This window comes from Schistocerca serialis, chromosome 5 (assembly GCF_023864345.2).
Source record: "Schistocerca serialis cubense isolate TAMUIC-IGC-003099 chromosome 5, iqSchSeri2.2, whole genome shotgun sequence".
Classification (NCBI taxonomy): Eukaryota; Metazoa; Arthropoda; class Insecta; order Orthoptera; family Acrididae; genus Schistocerca; species Schistocerca serialis.
In genome coordinates, this window is record NC_064642.1 from 365,501,537 (window position 1) to 365,525,217 (window position 23,681).

The 23,681-nt window shown below is 41.0% G+C and overlaps 1 protein-coding gene across 1 annotated transcript in view; it reads right to left on the reverse strand.

Annotated features, from left to right (window-relative positions):
• Positions 1–23,681, reverse strand: part of LOC126481941 (E3 ubiquitin-protein ligase LRSAM1-like) — a 191,316-nt gene that overhangs the window by 122,209 nt on the left and 45,426 nt on the right. Inside the window, exon 6 of the mRNA XM_050105900.1 lies at positions 19,549–19,578. Coding sequence (XP_049961857.1) covers positions 19,549–19,578 — 30 coding nt within the window. The remainder of the gene's footprint in view (positions 1–19,548; positions 19,579–23,681) is intronic.

The window sequence follows — 23,681 nt, forward strand, 5'->3', positions numbered from 1 at the left end:
AAGCGTTTCGGTGTGTTGAATTTGTACCAATTATTTTTCTACAGGTTTTTTTCTGTCCCAACTAGAGAGTTGAAGTCTCCCATTAGTATTTTCACGTCATGTTGGTGAATTTTGCTCATAGTATTTTCGAGTGTATATCTTTAATAGGGGCTCTGAATGAGCACAGTCATAAGTTGACTGTTGATGGATGCGATTTCTTTGACAGAATTGATGATAGATCTGTGTTCGAGAAATGCAGTGCCGAAGATTGGTACGCCTTTCGCTACCTTTCGTTGTATTTTGCTCTTGAAGATGCCATGGTTTCCGTAATGCAAGTTTTAATTGTCAATTAATCGTGGTTCTTGAAGAGCAATGATGAGAATTTCATGACGGACGATTTCTTTTGTGAGATTATTGAGGTTTCTTGTTTGGGTCAATGTACCGATGTTTAGTTTTTAAATCAATGTTTTCTGCTTGTAGGGAAATTTACCAGAGATCTTCGATATTCTCTGCCGTGTTAACCTGGACTCCTCAGAGTGCGAAAATCCAACTGCCGCCTATCGGTGGCCAGGTTGTGTACCACCTCAGGTAAAGATACCTTTGCTTGCATAGTTAATGTTTTCTTGTGTTTCATTGGTTTGACCTGGGTGATACCGGGACCAGACAGGACCAGAGGGTGTTGAACCCTTTGGAAGCAAATAGTTTCAGCCAAGCTCATTGAGACAACAGACGGTGACCAGAGTAGCGGTGATTTTCACTCAGATGTGTCTGGATTTTGGGTTTAATGGATTAAGTAGCCGTTCAGGATTGTGTTAGTATTTGGTTCACCCCAAGTATTTGATTTCCTATGTACCACCCATATGGGGGACGGTTTCCCCTATCGGCCACAGAGGATTTTTATTATTATTATTATTATTATATCATCAGCAAATCTGATATGGAGTATCTTCCCTCCACTGAAATAGATGTGTATTGTACGATTCAATATGCCCATCAGATAAATATGGGTAATAATTACGTTACATTGCTGCTAGTCGACATATTTCTCACTTTTTCTTAGACAGTTGCTAGCTGTTACTCCATCATAGGAATTTATGTGCGCAGAATTGTTGCAATACAGACGTTCAAATTATCCGATTTGTGTAATTTCATTTCGATACAAGATCGTCCTAATCGGATTCAGCCAGTCAGTCTTAATGTGGATATCCGATTACGACTTTCATCATATGGTACACTGGGCGAACCACATTCTTAATCGGACTGATGAATCCAGATCACTTATCTATGACAGGGAATGAACTCATAAACACTGTGGAAAATAATAAGTTATTTAAATATAAATATATGAACTAACGAGATAACAATGTATTTACAGGAGCAGAGACCCATCCATCATAGTAAAGCAGTGCTAGATTGGTTTCAGGGTCAAGAGAGGATAAAGCTGTTGCCGTTTGTTCCACGATCACCGAATATCAGCCAGATAGAGAATATGTAGGCAGAGGTAGCAAGGTCATTGCCATGTGTCCCTACAAATGCAAGCGACCTTTGAACGAATATAGAAAACGTATGGTAGGAAGTAAACCATCACGCTACACTGTCGACGACTTAATGAAATCAATTCCCCTACGCCCTCGAGAAATCTTACGTAATGATCGTGGGTGGGTTGGTTACTAAAAGTATACTAGCCCACAAAGCCCATGTGGACAATTATCTGATAATCGGTCAAGCTTTGCTTTGTCGTAGCTCTTTAGCATACAACAAGTCCACTTACGTTCACTCCCCTCCTTACAATTCTTGCAATGCAAGGTAATTGAAAAATCTCATCCACTCTATGCCAACTGAGGAACTGACTGGTGCATGTGTTGTTCAACCCACAGTAGTTGTCACCCTCACTGGAATCAATGACTGTTTGTGTGTGTGTGTGTGTGTGTGTGTGTGTGTGTGTGTGAGTGTGTGTGTGTGTTAACGCACATGTGTGTGTTCAGCAATGACTGCCAGCTGCCACAACACTTCACAGAATCCTTGCGGCAGGCATCACAACTGTGCGTGCACTTCAGACTTCATTCAGTGAGACGTCAGGAGACGGATGAAAACGTCAAATTAACGTCGCTTTCCGCGCGAGCGCGCGTGTGTGTGTGTGTGTGTGTGTGTGTGTGTGTGTGTGTGTGTGTGTGTGTGCGTGCGTGCGCGTGTGAGAGTGTGTTTTCGTGTTAACGCACAATCTGAATCAATACTATTAACATTAGAGAGACAACCAACAATAAATATTGCATCAAATATGACTGTAAAGTATTTTAATGCGATGGGAAGTTACAAACTGAATTTTTATCCATCCCACGTCCTGCGTATTACTTTAAGTAAGATGTATTAACTCCATAGTATCGTTAGCAGAGACAGTGCGCTCTTGTTGTCGAGGCTCGCGACAAGTGCAGCGATCAGCAGTGCCCAATGCCGCAGCGATTTGTTTATGTTGGCTGAGCGTGGACACTGCAGCAGACGCTTCGCCCTAAACAGAGAGAAATCCCCCTTGCTCTGAATGCAGTGAGCGGATATCACTGCCTGCGTGTTCTTCTAGTAACCAACGTGAGACTCTACTTACAGGTGCCATGGAGCAATTGCAACGGGTATCATGTCATTAGTCATCAGAATATTGACCAGTGATGAAATGTCCACTCTATTTGAATCCCAAGAAAATAGGAACCTTCTCACAAAGGAATGTGAGGTGATATCAAAATATATCCAACATACAAAAATTAATTGGAGGGCTCTCATGTATGCAGTTATAGTACACAAGGAAATATTATATCTTGTAAGCGTATATTTCATTTCCTCTTCTCATATTAACGCCCTTGTTTTAATATGAAGTGAGAAAATAAACACGAAAAACTAAAGCTCCTGAGAAGCATATAAGTCATTTCCTCTTCTCATATCACAACTTTTGTTTTAGTATGAAGTAAAAAAATAAACAGTTTAGAGTTCTGAAGCATAATATGACACCAGATTCTTATCGTAGGCACTATCGGAAACGCCAAAAGCAGGGAGCTGTCCATTCTTTTTTCCAACAGTCTGTTTCCTTTCATGTATTACTCCCGCTAGGAGATTCTTATTTAAGGACTTGTGGGCATCAAGTTCTTCAGCAGAACAAGCCTTATGTTATAGTGCTAATTACGGTATGGAAAAAATGCAACAAAGACGAGTTCCGCTAGAGCAGTGAGGATATTTGCACATGTGTGTATTCAGCAATGACTGCCAGCTGCCACAACACTTCACAGAATCCTTGCGGCAGGCAACACAACTGTGCGTGCACTTCAGACTTCATTCAGTGAGACGTCAGGAGATGGATGAAAACGTCAAATTAACGTCGCTTTCCGAGTCGTATTCAATCCAGAATGAGGTGTTACTAAGGTAGTTGAGCATTCTAGCAATTACACTTTTATGATTCCCATTTGAGTATTTCGAAAGCCAAAAGAACCCGTTAGTGTGAAACTATCGGGAACTGCATTAATATCAAACTGCAAGAACTTGAGACAATACGTGGACTCTTCGCTGGGTGACCTATTACTGTTACTTAGCATTCTCTCCGTCCTAGTCGTAATGCAAATGGAACTTCAGAGGCGCTTTCCGCTATTCTTGATAAACATCAGCAACCTGTAACCACTGAGAGTCACAACTGCGTGATGATAATGGTTCAGGTTGTCAGTAGTTGTGGTGGTGTTATGCTGTCAAACTGCTTACAGTAACGTTAATGGTGGCGCACATAATTTAGCGCTGACTACCTACTTAAGTAAAGATAGTGATGTGGCGTCGTCGCTTGTCTTTATTTGGCCTCAGCTTGAGTAATCCGATTGAACGAACATAGTACTCCAATCACGGGCTCCTAATACAGTATGACTGCAGAGATTATCTTGCGGATATTACACTAATTCTGCCATGAAATGCTTAACAAATCTTACCCTCAGCTATGCAGCTGGAATGACTCATTACACAGGTACTCCATGTTGCACTTGGTTAAGTCATCAGTTCACTGCAATCCTGCTTGTACTGTTCGTAAATACTCGTATGCTTTTGAAATGGTTCAAATGGCTCTGAGCACTATGGGACTTAACTTCTGAGGTTATCAGTCCGCTAGAACTTAGAACTACTTAAACCTAACTAGCCTAAGGACCTCAGACACATCCATGTCCGAGACAGGATTCGAACCTGCGACTGTAGCGCCTGGAACCGCTCTGCCACCCCGGCCTGCATACTTGTATACTGACCATTCGTTATTTGACTAAATATGAACTACAATCTGATTCGCATGTATATGACACGGGTTAGCGCCGGCACAAAGGTATGACTAAGGGTTGGATGCCGTTGAAGTCCTGTTACATTGATGGCAAGACAAATGTTCGCAAATCACCTCTATTGCCTCAAAAAGAATTGCATCTTAAATATCGAAGGACCGACGTCCACACTGTCACAGCACGTTGAAATACAGCAATGACGGCAGATGAAAATTTGTGATCGACTGGGCTTCGAACCCAGACCTCCTGCTTACTAGACAGACATTCTGATGACTGGACTATTATTTTTTTGTTTAAAGTTTGAGAAGACTTTCAGCACCAGGTAGGCGGAGGCAAAGAGGGCAGGGGTCGAAGATCTGAGGCCTGGCCACAATGCCTCTCCCATACCTGTACTGAGCAGCTGCTATTATTCCCACGTATTCCATGCTTGCACCCGTATATTCTTTTAAATTGCAGAACAAAACTGAAGTAGTAATTTAGGTAAAATAAATTACAGATTGCCGCTTCCAGTGGAGTGCGTTCCTTGTAGAACATAACTTACAACAATGGAAAGGGTGACGGAAAAATCCATAGCAACATTCATTCAGAAATATATTCATATTTTAATTTATTATGCACTGGATGGATATGAGGTCTGTAAGGAAGCCATATATTTTTCAACAAATAAAAGAAATTTCGGAGCCGGTGGGGTTTTGCCAAATTAGAACAGTTCTGATTTTAGATCCAACGTAAAAGAGTATTCCAGGAATAAAAAAAGTGAAAGAATAGTATTCCTCTTCTAATGAATAAAAGTGCCCACCTCTTTGTAGATAAAAAATTTAAAACCATTCCTTATATTTGTTATTCTTCTTCAGCTTGAAATGTTCTACTGCAATATAGAACATATACTCTACTAAGTTTTGTTTGTTATGACGTAAAACACAAACTGTCCCAGAAGCCACGAATAACTGTTATTCTTTGCGGACGGGTAACATTTCCAGTCAGGTTGTAAAGCTTCAGTTATCGGTATTTGACTTTCTGCGGTTCTATTGACAGTGCTAACTTCTTCGAAGTCCAGTTCCAAATTCTGATTCTATTTTCACATGAGAAGACGTGCGCTACAGTTTCTACAAGCCGTCATTTGTCGCCGTATGGTGATGGTCTCAATTTGATTTTACATAATCGTTCCGCTGTGGGTATGGTTTCGTTTACAAAGTCGCACCATACGGCACTTACTCTAGTTGGTATAATTTTATTGTTGATATTTTTCCAGACGTTCCTCCAGTTTTTTGTAGGTTAAGTTACCGGAATTGGTTTGTGAAGACGATGTCTGGTAATATAATCATAAATCGTTCTAGTATTGGTTTGTGCTCGTGGAAGTCTTATACAGCTCCAAACGCCATAGTACTTTTGGACGTAATCTAGGCTGGCGTGCTACATTAACAGGAGCGTTCCTATCCCCAGGATCTAACGAGAGGAACAGAAGTTTCGTGATGCCTGTCTTAGTGGCGTGTATTAGTTTAAAAGCACGTCTTTAATTCCAAGTCCTCTGTTTTGCCTCTGCGAAGTCGCTGTGTCGAAGGATACTTTGATGATATTTTGTTTCCACAGATACCAAGAGGCTACAACTTATATTTTTATGTGCAGTGACCTGCAGTATCGGTAAGACTGCTCCGATGTAATATATTTTTCTAAGTATGTATGTATTTATAATCTGAACTTTGTGCAGTCGGTCAAATGATCGCATGTCATGGTCCTTCAACAAGGTTCTGATGACATTAAGTTTCCGCTCCCAATTGTTCGTGGCCTTGCGCTTGGGATTCGCCCTTAACTACAATCCGAGTTGGAGTCTCTCTTCAGTTACATCCAACCAGTGCGCACCTATTGCACTATTGCAAGAACCGAGATGCAGTATTTTGGCATTAAAATTTTGTAAATCCGGGTTCGAATCTGGTCAGCCACAAATTTTCATCTGACGCTGTTGTTCTATTTTAATGCCCATGACAGCCTGGACATCTGTCCTTCAATCTTTAATTGATTAAGAAGTCTGTCTATTTCGATTCGTAGTGTCTGTTCTTTCGGAAACGTCCTATGAACAGACACACACACACACACACACACACACACACACACACACACACACACACACACATTTATATCATAAGTGCTATTCGGAAAACGTTTGGCAACTCAGTGATAGTGCCGGACTGGAGCTGCATCAACCTACTCATTTCACTAGATATTGTTGTAATTTTCTGAACAATTCCTGTTTAATAAGTGACAGCGACAGTGTCACTCATCGTTTACTTTGTCAGAAACCTGCTTCTTTCTGCCCTAGGCTATACTATAGCAATGAGTGATTGCTCACATTCTTGATATCTCACTGGACGTGCTACTGCAACCGTAACCAAAGATTCAAATCCCACTGGAAAAGTATGTTTCAAGTCAGATGGTTTTGCTCCTCCCCTACTGTCATTGAAAACGATCACAACGAAATTAAGTATAGGTATTCTATGAAACCCTTGAGTTCATACTGCGGTGCTGTGAAGATGAAAAAGTAGTTTTCACAATTATCAGATGACAGATGGAACTTGTCAGATTCCACTAATTATGATTGCATCATTAACTGTTGGTTTACAGCCGCTTTTCTGCTGCTTATTGTAACTTATTTGTATGTTAGAGCTGGAAGAATAGAAACATAAAATTTCGCCATATGGAATGTTCGAATTCACCTTAAGTCTTCACGTTTCGAGCAAAGGCAGAATATCCATCAGGAAAGCTGACAACAATAAGCCAGGCCATGCCTGTCTTCTGGTGGATGTGCCAATGACAGTGATTGTACAGCAAAGAGGCATTGCCAACTCAACCACTAGAGAAGCTCCAAAATTGTGAATCGCGTATGGTGAATACGCTTTCAAGGTTTCGATCCGATTAAGACAGTAAAACACAAATAATTGTCACAGTTATTAATATATGACATTTACTTTGCATTCAGTGCATCGATGTATTACAAGTAATTGCACTCTAGCCTCTAAACCTAGTTACAGAAATGCGAATAAGACTCATGGGCATATAATGAGGATCTTGCGGCCCTTGCCACCAGCAACTTTGAGATGAAGCTGTAGTCACTTCCGAGGTCACTCACAGAACACATCAGCTGGTATCCTTCCTGGCACTATAACTGTAACTTGGCAACAGCGCAGAATATGTTTGGCAACTCTGTGACCGACGAGTTACTTCCTTGATGGCACAGAACTATCCTGCTAAATTCACTTGATATTATCGTGTCATTTCAATTGAATACTGTAAGTGATTTTCTCTTGAGACATGACATAAGGATATCAGTTAATGCTTTTGGGTCAACGAAAGTGGTTTCACACGGGAAATACAACTACTCTCGTCTCTTATGTTGCGATTTATTTGCCATAGCGGCTACTGAGCCAGTAAGTACGTCAAATACCCGCACCTGTTCGCTAGCTCCTAGGTAACGTGCTTGCCTGTCAGATGCACGCTGCCCTTGTTCGCCTTTCGACACTCGCTGAATGCCAGATTTTTAATTCTTTTGTAGCAGAACTACAAGCAGACAGATGCAAATTCAATGAGGGAATGGTAAGACAACGTTCTAGCAAAATTCGTCTTGCTACTTTTAGTAACCCTTAGTGTCAAAGCGAAAAACCTTAGGGTACTGCCAAATTCATAATGCCACTTTTATTCTCTGCCGACATACTTTTTTCTTGTTGTGAATACGTAATTTTATCTATGAACTGCCACATTTTCATAATACTTACGAAGCAAATCATGTGAGGTAACACTTCACCAACTTGTCGGGAAGGTGGAAAAAGCACTACCCTTTCTGGATGCTCTCTTTATCTTCCTGGATGTCGAGGGGGTTCTAGTAATACGACCTTCGAGTAAATGGTTAGAGATGAAGAACCTAGTGGTGAATGAACTCATAGATGAGCTGAATGCGAGAGACTACTCTTGCAAAGAATAAGTAGACGATTTATTCACAGTAAGACTTAGAAAATTTGATAGTATTGTTAAACCTATGTGCACTGAACATTGTGAAAAAGTATTTAAAGACAAGCCGCACGAAAATTGATGTAGTATTATTTATGGGAAAGCATGTCCAGCACATATACTGAAAAATTATGTTTCTCGATGAAACTTTAGAGAGGGTTGAAGTGTATCTAGAGGTAGCCCTGGATGGAAAACTATTATGAACACCTCACATAAAGAATATATTCCACTGCGAAAGATAATCTTATAAGCACTAGAAGCTGCTGTATGGTAAACTGGGGTCCAAACCCAGTACGTACTGGATATACACCTCTGCAAAAGTACCAATGATAAGTTATTGTCATATAATATGAACAAAGTCGAACAGAAGGTGGCTGCTAGGGAGTCTCGCAAAGCGCAGAGACTGGCCTGCTTTCACAAACAGACGGAATTAGCAGGACATCCACTCTTGGGATGGATATTAGGCTAGACATGCCCGCCTTACACCTGTGGCTTAAAATGGAGGCCGCAGCAGGGACATAAAGGCTAAAAATTGTAAATAACTGGATATAGTTAGAATATACGGAATCCCAAATCAGTATGGCGATGGCTGGGGAAATGCCGACTAACTATACAGTAACTTCTAGCTGTTTCAATAAACCTTGCCATGTAACAGTTGGAAGCAGGGAGCAGTGGAAGAACGAACCACTACACCGTTCAGGAGACACAATATAGTTGTATACTGACAGGTCGAAAACAGATGAAACCACCCGGTCTGGTGTACTGCCTAGAATCTCTTTAGGGAAGATGGCCACAGTATTACATAGTATCTTCTATCAGCATGTGCGCGGAGGAGAATTAGAGTAGACCCTACAAAAATCGTAGCATCTACTTTTATTCAGACAGCCAAGCAGCTCTGAAATCTCTATCAGCCCCTGCGACCGAAGTTCGTTGCAGAATGCCATGAAGCATTTTCTTTCGGACATGTCCGAAAGAACAGACACCACACATATATCCATACACAGAGTGTTTCAGGAGGAATATTAGATATTTTAGTAGGTGGTAGTACAGACGAATTGCATAAAAAAATTCCATATAAATGCGTCCACTTTTTATTTTGTACAGAGATACAGCTGTTAGTACGTAACCCTAACAAACTGAAAGCAAAGGCAACGAGGACATTCAAAGTTGATTTTCAAAAATTCCCCCACCAACTTCAATGCACATTTGACTTCTCTTGATAACACCACGTGTAGGTCGTCTTTGCGTTCTTTTATGAGGGCTGCACTATTCATAATCCGAACGATCAAATTGGCTCTTGGGTTTACTTTTTCTTTGTAGACTTCGCCTTTAACCATCCCCGCAGACAAAAATCGAAAGAGACAAGGTCCGGGGACCTTGAAGGCCAAGAAAAGTGCCCATATCCAATGATCCATCTTCCAGGAAATGTTAGGTTTGGATAATGTGTCACCTGACGACTAGAATGTGCAGGAGCCCCGTCATGCTGGAGGAACATACGCATTCTTGTAGCCAAATGAACCTCTTCCAATGACGCTGGAAGCTCATTTTCAAGGAAGTGCAGACAACTGGGTCCTGTAAGGACCAACATACGAAACGAAAATGCATTGAACCCAGCTATCTGTATGTTCAATAAAAATTGGACGCATGTTATATGTCATTATTTCAACAATTTGTCTATACTACCATCTCCTAGAATATTTACTATTCCTCCTGAAACATCCTGTATTATTATTTAGGTCTCCACGGGTCAACGAAAGTTTTCAGTGCTAGACGCACGACATCGTCCGACCCTCGCGGGAATACAGTGTGGACGCAAGGTAGTGGAACAATGACCGGGGGGTACCGCGCATGTGGTATGCGGCAAAAATGGGAATTTGCGTCTGACGAGAAGCGTGTGTAGATAGGTGCTGCAGAGAGGTTGACTGCTGTGTCATCATAGTATCCACCGTCGGAGGTTCGAATCCTCCCTCCGGCATGGGTGTGTGTGTGTTGTCCATAGCGTAAGTTAGTTTAAGTTATATTAAGTAATGTGTAAGCTTAGGGACCAATGATCTAAGCAGCTTGGTCTCATTAGTTCTTACCACAAATTTACAAAATTTTAATACCAAAATACTGCACCTCGGTTCTTACAATAGTGCAATAGATGCGCACTGGTTAGATGTAACTGAAGAGAGTCTCCAACTCCGACTGTGGTTAAGGGGGAATCCCAAGCGCATTGCCACTAACAACTGGAAGCGGAACCTTGTTGAAGGACCATGACAGGACCGGATCTTCGACCCCTGCCCTCTTTGCCTCTGTCTACCTGGTGCTGAAAGTCTTCTCAAACATTAAAAAAAAAAAAAAAAAATAATAATAGTCCAGTTATCAGAACGTCTGTCTAGTAAGCAGGAGGTCTGCGTTCGAATCCCAGTCGGTCACAAATTTTCATCTGCCTTCGTTGCGGTATTTCAACGCGCTGTGAAAGTGTGGTCGTCGGTCCTTCGATATTTAAGATGCAATTCTTTTTGAGGCAATAGAGGTGATTTGCGAACATTTGTCTTGCCATCAATGTAACAGGACTTGAACGGCATCCAACCCTTAGTGATTGTGCCAAAGCTAGCCGATGTCATATATATGCGAATCAGATTGTAGTTCATATTTAGTCAAATAACGAATGGTCAGTATACAAGTATGCAGGCCGGGGTGGCCGAGCGGTTCCAGGCGCTACAGTCGCAGGTTCGAATCCTGTCTCGGACATGGATGTGTCTGAGGTCCTTAGGCTAGTTAGGTTTAAGTAGTTCTAAGTTCTAGCGGACTGATAACCTCAGAAGTTAAGTCCCATAGTGCTCAGAGCCATCTGAACCATTTCTGAAGTATACGAGTATTTACGAACAGTACAAGCAGGATTGCAACGTACGGATCACTTAACCAAGTGCAACATTGAGTACCTGTGTAATGAGTCATTCCAGCTGCATAGCTGAGGGTAAGATTTGTTAAGCATTTCATGGCAGAATTAGTGTAATATCCGCAAGATAATCTCTGCAGTCATACTGTATTAGGAGCCCGTGATTGGAGTACTATGTTCGTTCAATCGGATTACTCAAGCTGAGGCCAAATAAAGACAAGCGACGACGCCACATCACTATCTTTACTTAAGTAGGTAGTCAGCGCTAAATTATGTGCGCCACCATTAATGTTACTGCAAGCAGTATGACAGCATAACACCACCACAACTACTGACAACCTGAACCATTATCATCATGCAGTTGTGACTCTCAGTGATTACAGGTTGCTGATGTTTGCCAAGAATAGCGGAAAGCGCCTCTGAAGTTCCATTTGCATTACGACTAGGACGGAGAGAATGCTAAGTAACAGTAATAGGTCACCCAGCGAAGCGTCCACGTATTGTCTCAAGTTCTTGCAGTTTGATATTAATGCAGTTCCCGATAGTTTCACACTAACGGGTTCTTTTGGCTTTCGAAATACTCAAATGGGAATCATAAAAGTGTAATTGCTAGAATGCTCAACTACCTTAGTAACACCTCATTCTGGATTGAATACGACTCGGAAAGCGACGTTAATTTGACGTTTTCATCCATCTCCTGACGTCTCACTGAATGAAGTCTGAAGTGCACGCACAGTTGTGTTGCCTGCCGCAAGGATTCTGTGAAGTGTTGTGGCAGCTGGCAGTCATTGCTGAATACACACATGTGCGCTAACACACACACACACACACAAACACAAACACAAACAGTCATTGATTCCAGTGAGGGTGACAACTACTGTGGGTTGAACAACACATGCACCAGTCAGTTCCTCAGTTGGCGTAGAGTGGATGAGATTTTTCAATTACCTTGCATTGCAAGAATTGTAAGGAGGGGAGTGAACGTAAATGGACTTGTTGTATGCTAAAGAGCTGCGACAAAGCAAAGCTTGACCGATTATCAGATAATTGTCCACATGGGCTTTGTGGGCTAGTATACTTTTAGTAACCAACCCACCCACGATCATTACGTAAGATTTCTCGAGGGCGTAAGGGAATTGATTTCATTAAGTCGTCGACAGTGTAGCGTGATGGTTTACTTCCTACCATACGTTTTCTATATTCGTCCAAAGGTCGTTTGCATTTGTAGGGACACATGGCAATGACCTTGTTACCTCTGCGTTAACACGAAAACACACACACACACACACACACACGCACACACACACACACAAGCGCGCGCGCGGGCACACACACACACACACACACACACGCGCACACACACACACACGCAAATAGTCATTGATTCCAGTGAGGATGACAACTACTGTGTGTTTAACAACACATGCACCAGTCCGTTCCTCAGCTGTCTATCTGGCCCTGAAACGATTCTCACACTGCCCTGCTATGATGGATGGGTCTCTGCTCCTGTAAATAAACTGTTATCTCGTTAGTTCATATATTTATATTTAAATAACGTATTTGTAATAATCACATTGGATTATCATTTTCCACAGTGTTTAAGAATTCAGGCCCTGTCATAAATAAGTGATCTGGATTCAACAGTCCGATTAAGAATGTGGTTCACCCAGTCTATCAAATGATGCGAGTCGTAATCAGATATCCAAATTAAGACTGACTGGCTGAATCCGATTAGGACGATCTTGTATCGAAATGAAATTATAGAAATCGGATAATTTGAACGTCTGTATTGCAACAATGCTGCGCACATAAATTCCTATGATGGAGTAACAGTTAGCAACTGTCTAAGAAAAAGTGAGAAATATGTCGACTAGCAGCATTGTAACGTAATTATAACCCATATTTATCTGATGGAAATATTGAATCGAACAATACACATCTATTTCAGTGGAGGGAAGATACTCCATATCAGATTTGCTGATGACATAATAATAATAAAAATCCCGTGTGGCCGATAGGGGAAACCGTCCCCCATATGGGTGGTATCGAGGAAATCAAATACTTGTGGTGGACCAAATACTAACACAATCCTGAACGGCTACTCAATCCGTTGAACCCAAAATCCAGACACATCTGAGTGAAAATCACCGCTACTCTGGTCACCGTCTGTTAGCTCAATGAGCTTGGCTGAAAATATTTGCTTCCAAAGGGTTCAACACCCTCTGGTCCCGGTATCACCCAGGCCAAACTAATGAAACACAAGAAAACATTAACTATGCAAGCAAAGGTACCTTTACCCCAGGTGGTACACAACCTGGCCACCGATAGGCGGCAGTTGGATTTTTGCACTCTGAGGAGTCCAGGTTAGCACGGCAGAGAATATCGAAGATCTCTGGTAAATTTCCCTACAAGCAGAAAACATTCATTTGAAAACTAAACATCGATACATTGACCCAAACAAGAAACCTCAATAATCTCATAAAAGAAATCGTCTGCCAAAAAATACAACGAAAGGTAGCGAAAGGCGTACCAATCTTCGGCACTGCAATTCTCGAACACAGATCTATCATCAACTTTGTCAAAGAAATCGCATCCATCAACAGTCGACTTATGACTACGATCATTCAGAGCCCCTATAAAAGATATACACTCGAAAATACTATGAGCAAAATTCACCAAGATGACGTGAAAGTACTAATCTGAGACTTGAACTCTCTATTTGGGACGGAAAAAACATGTAGAAAAATAATTGGTACAAATTCAACACACCGAAACGCTTAGACCAACGGCACACGTCTGACTGACATTTGCCAACAATTCAACCACAAAAGAATGTCTTCCCACTTTAGGAAGGAGCCTGTTCCCAAGAAACATGTTTGGCTACCAGGTGCAAGCTGCTTTCGATCGCCTTTCGAGACTCGCTGAGAGCCAGATTTTTAATTCTTTTGTAGTAGAGCTACAAGCAGGCAGATACAAACGCAATAAGGGAATCGTAAGACAATGCTCGAGCAAAATGCGCCTTGCTACTTTCAGTAACCCTTAGTGTCAGAGCGAAAACCTTACGGTACTGCCAAATTCATAATGACATATTTTTTGTTGTTGTGAATACATAATTTTATCTATGAAATGCCACATTTTCATAATAATTGCGAACGATACAGGAAATGAAGTAAATACAGATCTTTTCGAAGTCAAAAGTCGGTAATGTCCTACTAATTCGTGTTAAAATAGGCTCAATCGTCTTACAGATACTTAATGCTTTATTAAGATAGTCTGCCGTCGTGATGTTTCTGTAGTAAGCTGAATTTAATTTGCATTAGTACAGTGAATATTTTAATTGGATTTTCCATTAGTTTACTAAACGCAACAGAAATCATCAAAGAGAAATTAATCAGCAAAAGAATTTTCTTTCACGATATCTAAAACGATCTGACAATGCTACAGTTGTTTACAAATTCTACGCCAGTAGAAACCTACTGGTTCTAACGATATCATTATACCAGAGTAGTTTTAAGAGTATTTTCGTCTAGAAATGAATTGCGTTGACGGTTGATCGATCAAGAGCGGGAAAGGTAAATCTTTACGAATATATGACGAGAGGGACAAGTGCTTGAGAGAGGACTTCTCTATCAATGCAAGTGCTTGAGAGAGGACTTTAATTTCAATCTCCTGGATAGTTTTGTTTCTCAAATCAAGAAGTGCGTTATCATACAGTGGCACATGTGATGTAGTTGTGTTGCTCGACTTTCTTACGTTAAGACCGACAGGTGTCTCAGTTGTTGGCAACAAATTCCAGCTGTGTTGCACACAGCCCTTGGGGCAGAATTCGTAGCCCAAAACACACTTTTGGAGCTATCAGATGTAAAATATTATGTTCATACTACTCTTTGCTCGAGTTTATGTCTTTTGGAGGGGCTCAGCCTTTCATTTCTTCTTAGGAAGTTAACGATAAAGGCATCATAACACGTCACCAGTAACAGAACTGCATACGAATGCTCAATGAGCGACCTGATGACGTTCAATAATAGTCACTCCGTTGATTTTTGTTGTTTGGAATTAGAGCATGCAGTACTCCTACACCAGACTTCTGTTGAATGTTACATGATGGTAAAATGGTAATCTATCACATATATCAGTAGTCGAGACTTCCTTAATGTGGAAAATCATTCATGCCAGAACGATCTTTGTTGAAACAAGAATATCTTTTTCTGGCGTATTTTTCCCAAAAGTACTCGCTCCACACACAATTCAAATCTTTCTAGCTGCCTCCTCTGCATTCACCCCTCTGTTATACCAAAAGTAAACGTTGTGTTGCAGATGTTACACCTGTTTCCACTTGCGACTCAATTTTACAATGCTTAACTGTAGTTCATGATTTTCAAGTTCGCAAAATCCATTGCTTAACTGCCAGATGATAACTAGAACTTCAAACTCGAAAATGACAGTTGAGACACACACTGACAGCATCGCGACGCGTTCACCTGGGCGGCGCCGGATTTCAGGCGGCGGGTGGCGTCTGGCCGGTGTCCGGTAGCCGCTGCAGCGCGAGGAAACGCTCGAGCGTAAGCTGTTATGATCGCGCGCAGCCACTAGCTATCCTGCGGAATTGTTTCTGGAATATTTGTTATTGCTGGTGGGTAGAATGTTAAGCGAATTGTCTTCGATGTTCAGTCAGACTCATAACTTTAGACCGACTGTGGTAAAAAAAAAAAAAAAAAAAAAAAAATATATATATACAGTTGGACACAAACAGGCGACTATATGTTTAGAACGCACGATGCTTGCCACTAGACCACGGGCTCACGTAGTCCGACAACGTCTTGGAAGTAGATAACACTTCCTCCTGACACTTCCGCATCTTACAGTGTTGCCAGATTGTGCAGATTGCTGGACTTAGAGTTGTCAGGGGCGGTCAGTTTTATTGGCAACCTTAAGTGAATGACTCGGACTTAGTCTCTGTGGCGGCCGGCCGGCGGTCAGATTTATTGTCTAAGACTGTACATATTGTATATGTTTATTGTAAATACAGACAGAGAAATTTATAGCACCTGAACAATAACAACATCTGTTGGGAATCAAACCAGACACACCCATGTGGCAGGCAAGCATTCTACCACAGAGCCACGTGACCAATCGAGAAACAGCTTTAAGTTTTAGTGAATTAAAGACACGCGGAATACTTGAAAATGCATTTTCTCAAGAACTTTTAAGAATTGCATCGAATTGCTTTGGCTGGTTAATATTTGAGCTCCAAACTTCTTGTACCATAAATACAAAAATTTACAAAATTCTGACTGCCATGTAGAGTCTATGTTATCTTTTATTTCTTCATTTCCAGTAATAAGTTCCTACAATTTCCTGCTGTGATCTACGTATAGATCACTTTAATACATACACTGATGAGGCAAACCATTATGACCATAGCCCATTGAGAGGTTGTATGCTGCCTGGTGATGCTGAGGGCACATGAGTGGACAGAGGCAAATGGGGAATCGGTCTAGTTATAAGTTGTTGAAAATGAAGAAAGCTGCCAACTAAAGGGATTTTGACAATGGCTAAACTGTTTTAGCCACATGCCTGTGAGTGAGCAGCTTGGAAATGGCAAATCTAGTTGGCTGTTTGCATGCTACTGTCGTGAGCATCTATGGAAAGTGGTGCTGATTCACGAGTAGGTGACAAGAAGTTGGACATCCATACCTCATCACAGAGCACAGAGATCAGTGGCTTGCCCACTCTCTAAAGCAATATAGGCAGACATCTGTGGCAGATCTGATGACAGTGTACAGTGCTAGCACAGATGCAAGTGTTTTGGAACACACTGTTCAGTGCACAATGTTTAACATGGTGTTCCACAGCAGAGGGCCCCTACCTGTTCCCATGTTGACCCAACAACATCAATCAATTATGATTACAGTGAGCATGGGGATATCAAGATCGGACCATGGATCAATGGAATCATGTCACCTGATTGGATGAATCCCCTTTATTGTTAAACCTAGTTGATGTTAGCGTCCAGGCAGGCTATCATCAAGGTGAAAGGCTGCTTGAAACATGCAGCATGCCACGAATGCAGGCCGGTGGGACTAATATTATGTTATGGGGAACATTGACTTGGGCTTCCATGGAACCTGCAGTAATAATCGAAGGCACTGTGACAGCTGGAACTACTTGATCATTATTAAGGAGCACCTGTAACCCCCTATGCTTGATATCTTCTTCAATGCCGATGGCATCTTTCAGCAGGACAACTGCTCTTGGCACAAGGCCAGAGTCACACAGCAATGGTTTGAGAAGCATGATAGTGAACTCACCTTGATATTTAGCCCATCAAATTTGGTTTATCTGAATCCGATGAACTCAATTGAGACCTTTTGGTTGTCAGCTCTGCACCCACAAACCAACGGCCCATTAATTACGGAAAATGTGTGATCTGTACATACGCATCTAATGCCACAAACCTCTGGATACCTATCAAGTATTTGTCAAATCGATGGCATATCACTGCTAAACTGCGTTCCAGAAGTGGACCAATATGGCTGCCAGTAGGTGGTCCTAATGTTTTGACTCATCAGTGTATGTTAGTAAGTTGACCTTGTGTAGTAATACATCTGTTTCTCCCAAAAATATTCCTAAAAGTTTCCTTCTGTTTTCATTTCTTTGTGTCACCTAAATATTTTAGTAGAAGCTCCTTTGAAGATTGCTACATATGGGAAGTGAGACGTGTCTAGCTTGGAGATTGTCAGTTACACAGAACAAATATTCTGATTTTAACTGCTTATAACAATACACACATTGAACAATACGTTACAAGCAACATGAGCTTATTCCTTGTAAGTCATCTACATTGACTATATGACTACTATTGACTAGCATGTCACTGTCTCTTAACTGAAGCATGCAAAGGAAAAGGGTGTGTGAATCATTTGACATTATACTGAGACATATCAATTCTTATCATATGCCTGGTGCACAAATTTTAATTGAAAATAAGTGGTTTTATATGCTGCCAGAAAATAGGTAAATTCACAGTACAGGCCTGCACAGCACCACGAATAAAAATTGTGTCCTGTAGGATACAAAGCGATGTCATTTCCGTGTCAGTATTCACTGGCAGGGCTACCACAACATCTTTCCTATTATCTTTTGATTGTAATAGAGAGTGACATTGTAAGACTTAATACCATTTACAATTGGGCTTCTTATTTTAAAAGAAATTGAATGAAACTTCTTTTTTGTCAATTTTGTTTTATAAAAGTACAAATATGATGACTGACGAAAATAAAAACTGAATCCAAAAGGAAAGTGCACTGTGCGTGAGGTCATGCTTACATTACTTAATGTGTCCAATTTAACAAACACGTGTTCATGGTAGCGGTGCTTACTATGACCAAATAAAGGAATGTAAGAATATTCACAGAGTAGCTGAGCACAAAAAATGTGTATTAGTTCATCTTGGTAACAATGCTGTCCTTGGTCACAAAACAGTACAACATTAGGGCTAGAAACAACTGAACACAATGAATTAAACAAAAAGTGTGACAGGATTTGGAAACCATACAAAACCTAGATCATGTTGACTGTAGCATAGTCAAGAGCAAAAAAATTAAATGCTGGAGAAAACAATCCTGTCGCTAATGTGAGCTGAATAGTTCTGTGTGCTGTGCAGGATTGTTGTCAAACCTCCTAATTAGCCATTGCCAAAGAGCAGGCAAGACACACTACATCAGTACATTTGTTTGCAAGTAGATTGGAGACCATGGTGTGTGATATCTCTCCAAGATCATGATGGCACTGGTCTCCTCAACATGATGACGACGATGATGATAATGCCAGTTACAGTCAGTAACAGTCAACTATGCTCTGTAACAGTCGATAGGTAGGCCACATGGTAGTAAATCACTAGCCAAGTCACCCCCCCCCCCCCCCAATCCTTGGTTGCTTACAGCAAATTTTGCACCCCTACACAAACTAATCTTTGTTGCAACGCATGTCCCATGTGTATATACTGATTTATACTAATTTTATAGATTAAGCCTCTGTCAGTTGTGCCACCTACTAAAATAAATTACATAAAAAGCAACAGGGACATTCTGGTAACAAATTCCCTGTGCCGTAATGGTATGCATAAGATTCTACTTGCCTGATTAGAAATACAATTACTAAATTAATTCACACACAAAACTTCCACACAGTGCACAAGCAAACAAATTTTGGAGTTCAAAGTAAACTTAAAATGGTTAAATGTAACTAAGCAAACATAAAATGGAGTTGAAAATAGATATAATAAAGTAAAACTCAATCTCACAAAGTAAACAAGCAGATTAACAATAAAAAAAGTTATCAGAAAAGAAAGAAAAGAAAGCAAGGAAATTATAAGAGGTTTACATTTACTCAACATGCCTTCAGTCTCTCAAGCTGCAGGATTTTTGCCTAGAATAAAAAATAAAAAAAGACAGGAATTAATATTCAAAGTTTTTTTTGGCTAAAGGCATAAAGGAAAAAAAAGGTCTTCAACAGCTCCTGTACAATTAAAAATAAATAGTAACTATGTAACATAACTTAGCCAATTACATCTGCTTCTCTACTGTAGCAATTTCTAGATAATGAAGACATGCACTGTAATATTTACATCATTGTAAAACAATCAGCAATATGACTGACAACAGAAAGGGTTAAAAAATTACCAGGTAGGTCATAATCAAAAGTTCAGCAGGCACTCTTTTTTGTTTTGGTTGTTCTCGACATCTAAAGCACTAAACTAATGAAACCTACAACAGGAAAACTACAGTGAAATATTGATTCACTTCAATGTCAACAAAACAGCCCATGTACCTTAAACTTTTAACATCACACATAACTTTGCATTAATGTTAGTGCCCACATGTGCTGCAGAAAAGTTTGCTAGCATAGGAGCTATGGTCAGCTAGTATTCCTAAGTGTGACCCATTTACGTATAAGATGCTTGTTTACTAGGCAAGAACTGACAAAATTGTAAATGTGGAGGGCAAGAAGCTTATGTGTTACCAAATGATTTAATTTTGATAAGTGTTTCAAGAATAAAAAAATCTACAGGATTTTTAACTTAAAGTTTTTGAAGTCATATACCATACACTGGTTAATGAGTAAGGATAAAAATAATTTAATGTTGCACAAAATTGTAGGAGCAAGTACGGCAGACATATTTAGATGGTGCTTATTTTAAATACAACTGTTATTTGTGCTTCATGAAGATAAGCATTGATAAAGTTTTTTTGTCAGGAACAGATACTATGAGGGTTCTACGCCTGTATTATACTCAATGTCATAAAAACAGATACCAACCAGCAATTTAAAGTATTTTTTTAAAGACATTTTATTTTTCCATGCCATTATCAGTTTCAAATTTTCATTCATTACAAGATAGACTGCTAAACAGATGCTGATTGTTAATTTTGGCATGGTGCTCTATCTTGAAAATACATTAACTAATAAATATGAATACATCTTGAAACTTCCTGACAGATAACAACTGTGTGCTGGACCGAGACTCTACTCGGGACCTTTGTCTTTCGTGGCAAGTGCTCTACCGACTGAGCTACCCAAGCACGACTCATGACCTGTCCTCACCTCTTTAGTTCTGCCAGTATCTCCCCTCCAACCTTCCTAACTTTACAGAAGCTCTCCTGCGAAACTTGCAGAACTAGCACTCCTCATAAGAATACATCTTCTCTGGAACCTGCTTCACTTGGTCTTCCTCAACCCAACCTGTCTCCTTCCTAGACATGGACATCCACCTATTTGGTGGCTCCATCTATACCTCTCTCCACAATCACCAGCAGTACTTGTGTTTTGACAGCTGTCTCCCATTCCACACCAAAAAATCTCTCCCGTATAGCCCTAACACCTGTGATGGTGTATCTGCAGTGACAGCAGTTCCCCTGCCCAGTACATGAAGGTCTCACAAAAGCTTTTGCAGACAGGCACTAATCCCCCTCACCTCAACATACGCCACAAATGAATATCCTCAACACTCCCAATCCTCGAACCATCCCCCAAATATCAGCTGAAAAGCAGCACCCTCCTAATCATTAAAGACATGAGCAATAAACCATATCCTTCACCAGGGTTTTGATTATCATCAAGCCTGGAAATGTGGGATAACATACACACAATTCTCCACACCCTTCCTAAGGTGGTACTCCATCCACACAACCTACACAAAATCCTGGTCCCAGTTGTCTCAATCCATTGCCACAATGGTCACATTCCTGTGAAATACCCAGGAGCAAGACCTCCCAAATTCACCCATCCAGCATGTTCTCCAATCCTGTCCTCACCTTATCCTATCCCATCAAGGCAGGACCATCTGCGAAAGCAGCCATGTCATATACCACTTCTGCTGTAAGTTCTACGAATCATTTTACTTCACCATGAACACCTGCCAGCTTTCCACCGGAATGAGTGAATGGGCACCGTCAAGAATAAAGTTGACCAACATAATCGAGTTCAGTGGCTGCTTCACAACTACTGCCATCTTGAGGCCTTCCTTTCTTAACTATGTATATGACAGTTATCCGTGCAACACATCCTTTGCTTACATTATTGTCCTGGCCTCAGTTTCCACTAATCCACTGTCCCCACACCCCCTGCCCAACATTTTCGCCTTCCTCTGTCCTGTGCACCCCCCCCCCCCCCCCCCCCGACTCCATGCATAGTGCACCGCATCTCACCTGCTCCAGCTCCAGTGTGTGTGTGTGTGTGTGTGTGTGTGTGTGTGTGTGTGTGTGTGTGTCACTTACCTTGCCAGGTCACCTCTGCCACCTCTCTTCAACTGCCACCTCTCCCCTCCACATCCCTATACTGCACATCTGCTGCAATCCTCTGAGCTGCTACTAGCTACCCGTCCCCAAACCGTTCACCCAATTCTCACCTTTTCTCCTGCTACCCACCCCATCTGACACAGCCCTACCCCAGTCCACTTGCTGAACTGCAGAACCAGCATTGTGTGTCCAGCTGGCAAAATGTAAGTGCACAGGTGTGTGTGTGTGTGTGTGTGTGTGTGTGTGTGTGTGTGTGTGTGTGTGTGTTGAAAGAGATGGGAGTCTGAAAAATCAATGAAATTATCTGAAATTTTTTGTGTGCTTATCTGTCATGCAATGATAGCCTGCCCATTCAGTCAATGTCTATATTTTATGATATCTCAAGTGAACATACCCTTTTCGGTATGTTGTAAACATAAATAATAAAGCAAATTGAAGAGTCACTCTTGTTACTACCAAAAATTCTTTACTGCTTATAACTTTGTTTACAACATCCAGAAGTAATCAAAATTATATATGCTGAACTCATGATGAAGAAAAATTGTAGCACAGACAACAGAACCTTTGAGTAATTCCATTGGAATTTGTGAAATTTGTCAAAATACTTCTCAAACAAACTTTAAAAATTTATGCAACTACAATCACAAAACCTCTTGACATACTGTGCAGTCCTAAAGCATCAACTGCATACTGACTGGCACAGTGCCATGAAACAGCATCAAGAAGACAGTGACCTATATGCCAATGGCAAGAGCAAGCAGAGCCACACCTCCAGGAAGAGAGAGTTCAGTGCCCCAAGTCAATGCTAATTTAACCAGCTGTCTGTCACTGGTCAGCACAGTTCGGTCACAGACTTACAGAGCACCAGTAATAGCACGCTGAAGCTCAGCCTGTGTTCTGCGAGTAGTATTAGTGAAAAGTACTTGCATGTAGGATGCACAGGAAGCATGTTAAGTTATGTTTATTTTCTTTTTAGTAACAAAGTGTTACATTAATCAGCATGTGATATGTACAGTTCATTTGGGATTCCTGCCACCAGCCATCACAGCTTCTGTCCTTCCTTGTTTGTGTTGGTGCTGACTCCTACAGTAGCCAAAAAAACATCAGATGATGACTACAGAACCAATGCTGCATTTGCTCTTTGCTGCTTTGTCACAACGTCTCACTAATAGTTCTCTCTTTTTCCTTTCAGATGTAAATTGCTACTAACTGTGTTCTTTATTGAAGATTAGCCACAATGCTTTCGCAGTGTGTGTATGTATAATTACTTCACATTCCTCTCATTAAAATGGTCTCTAACCCATATCCTCCTATGCCTCCAGTTGCTGCCAGCTTTGATCTTTAGCAGTTTATTCAGCTTCAGAACAACCAAATGTTACAGATAATGATGGCAGTCCAGTGGCTCATTAATGCACAAGCTGCTGCTGTATCATCTTCACCACAACAGCCAGCAACATCCAAGGCATCCTGCATTGTGCATTTTGCCATGTGAGCTTTCAATGAATAACAAAAGGAATGGAATGGGTATTGCACTCAGTTCAACACTCACTGTGCTACACATCAAGTGCAACATACTGTGATACTTTCTTATTTTTAGTCAACGGCCAGTACAGGAGTTTACTGCCTTGCTCAGAAGTTATTCCTGATTAGAAGGCCACGCTTGCTAGTTTTTGAAGCATTGGTTTCTGCCCCCTCTACATATTACAAGGGTCAGGTACAGGTTGCTGTGGTTCG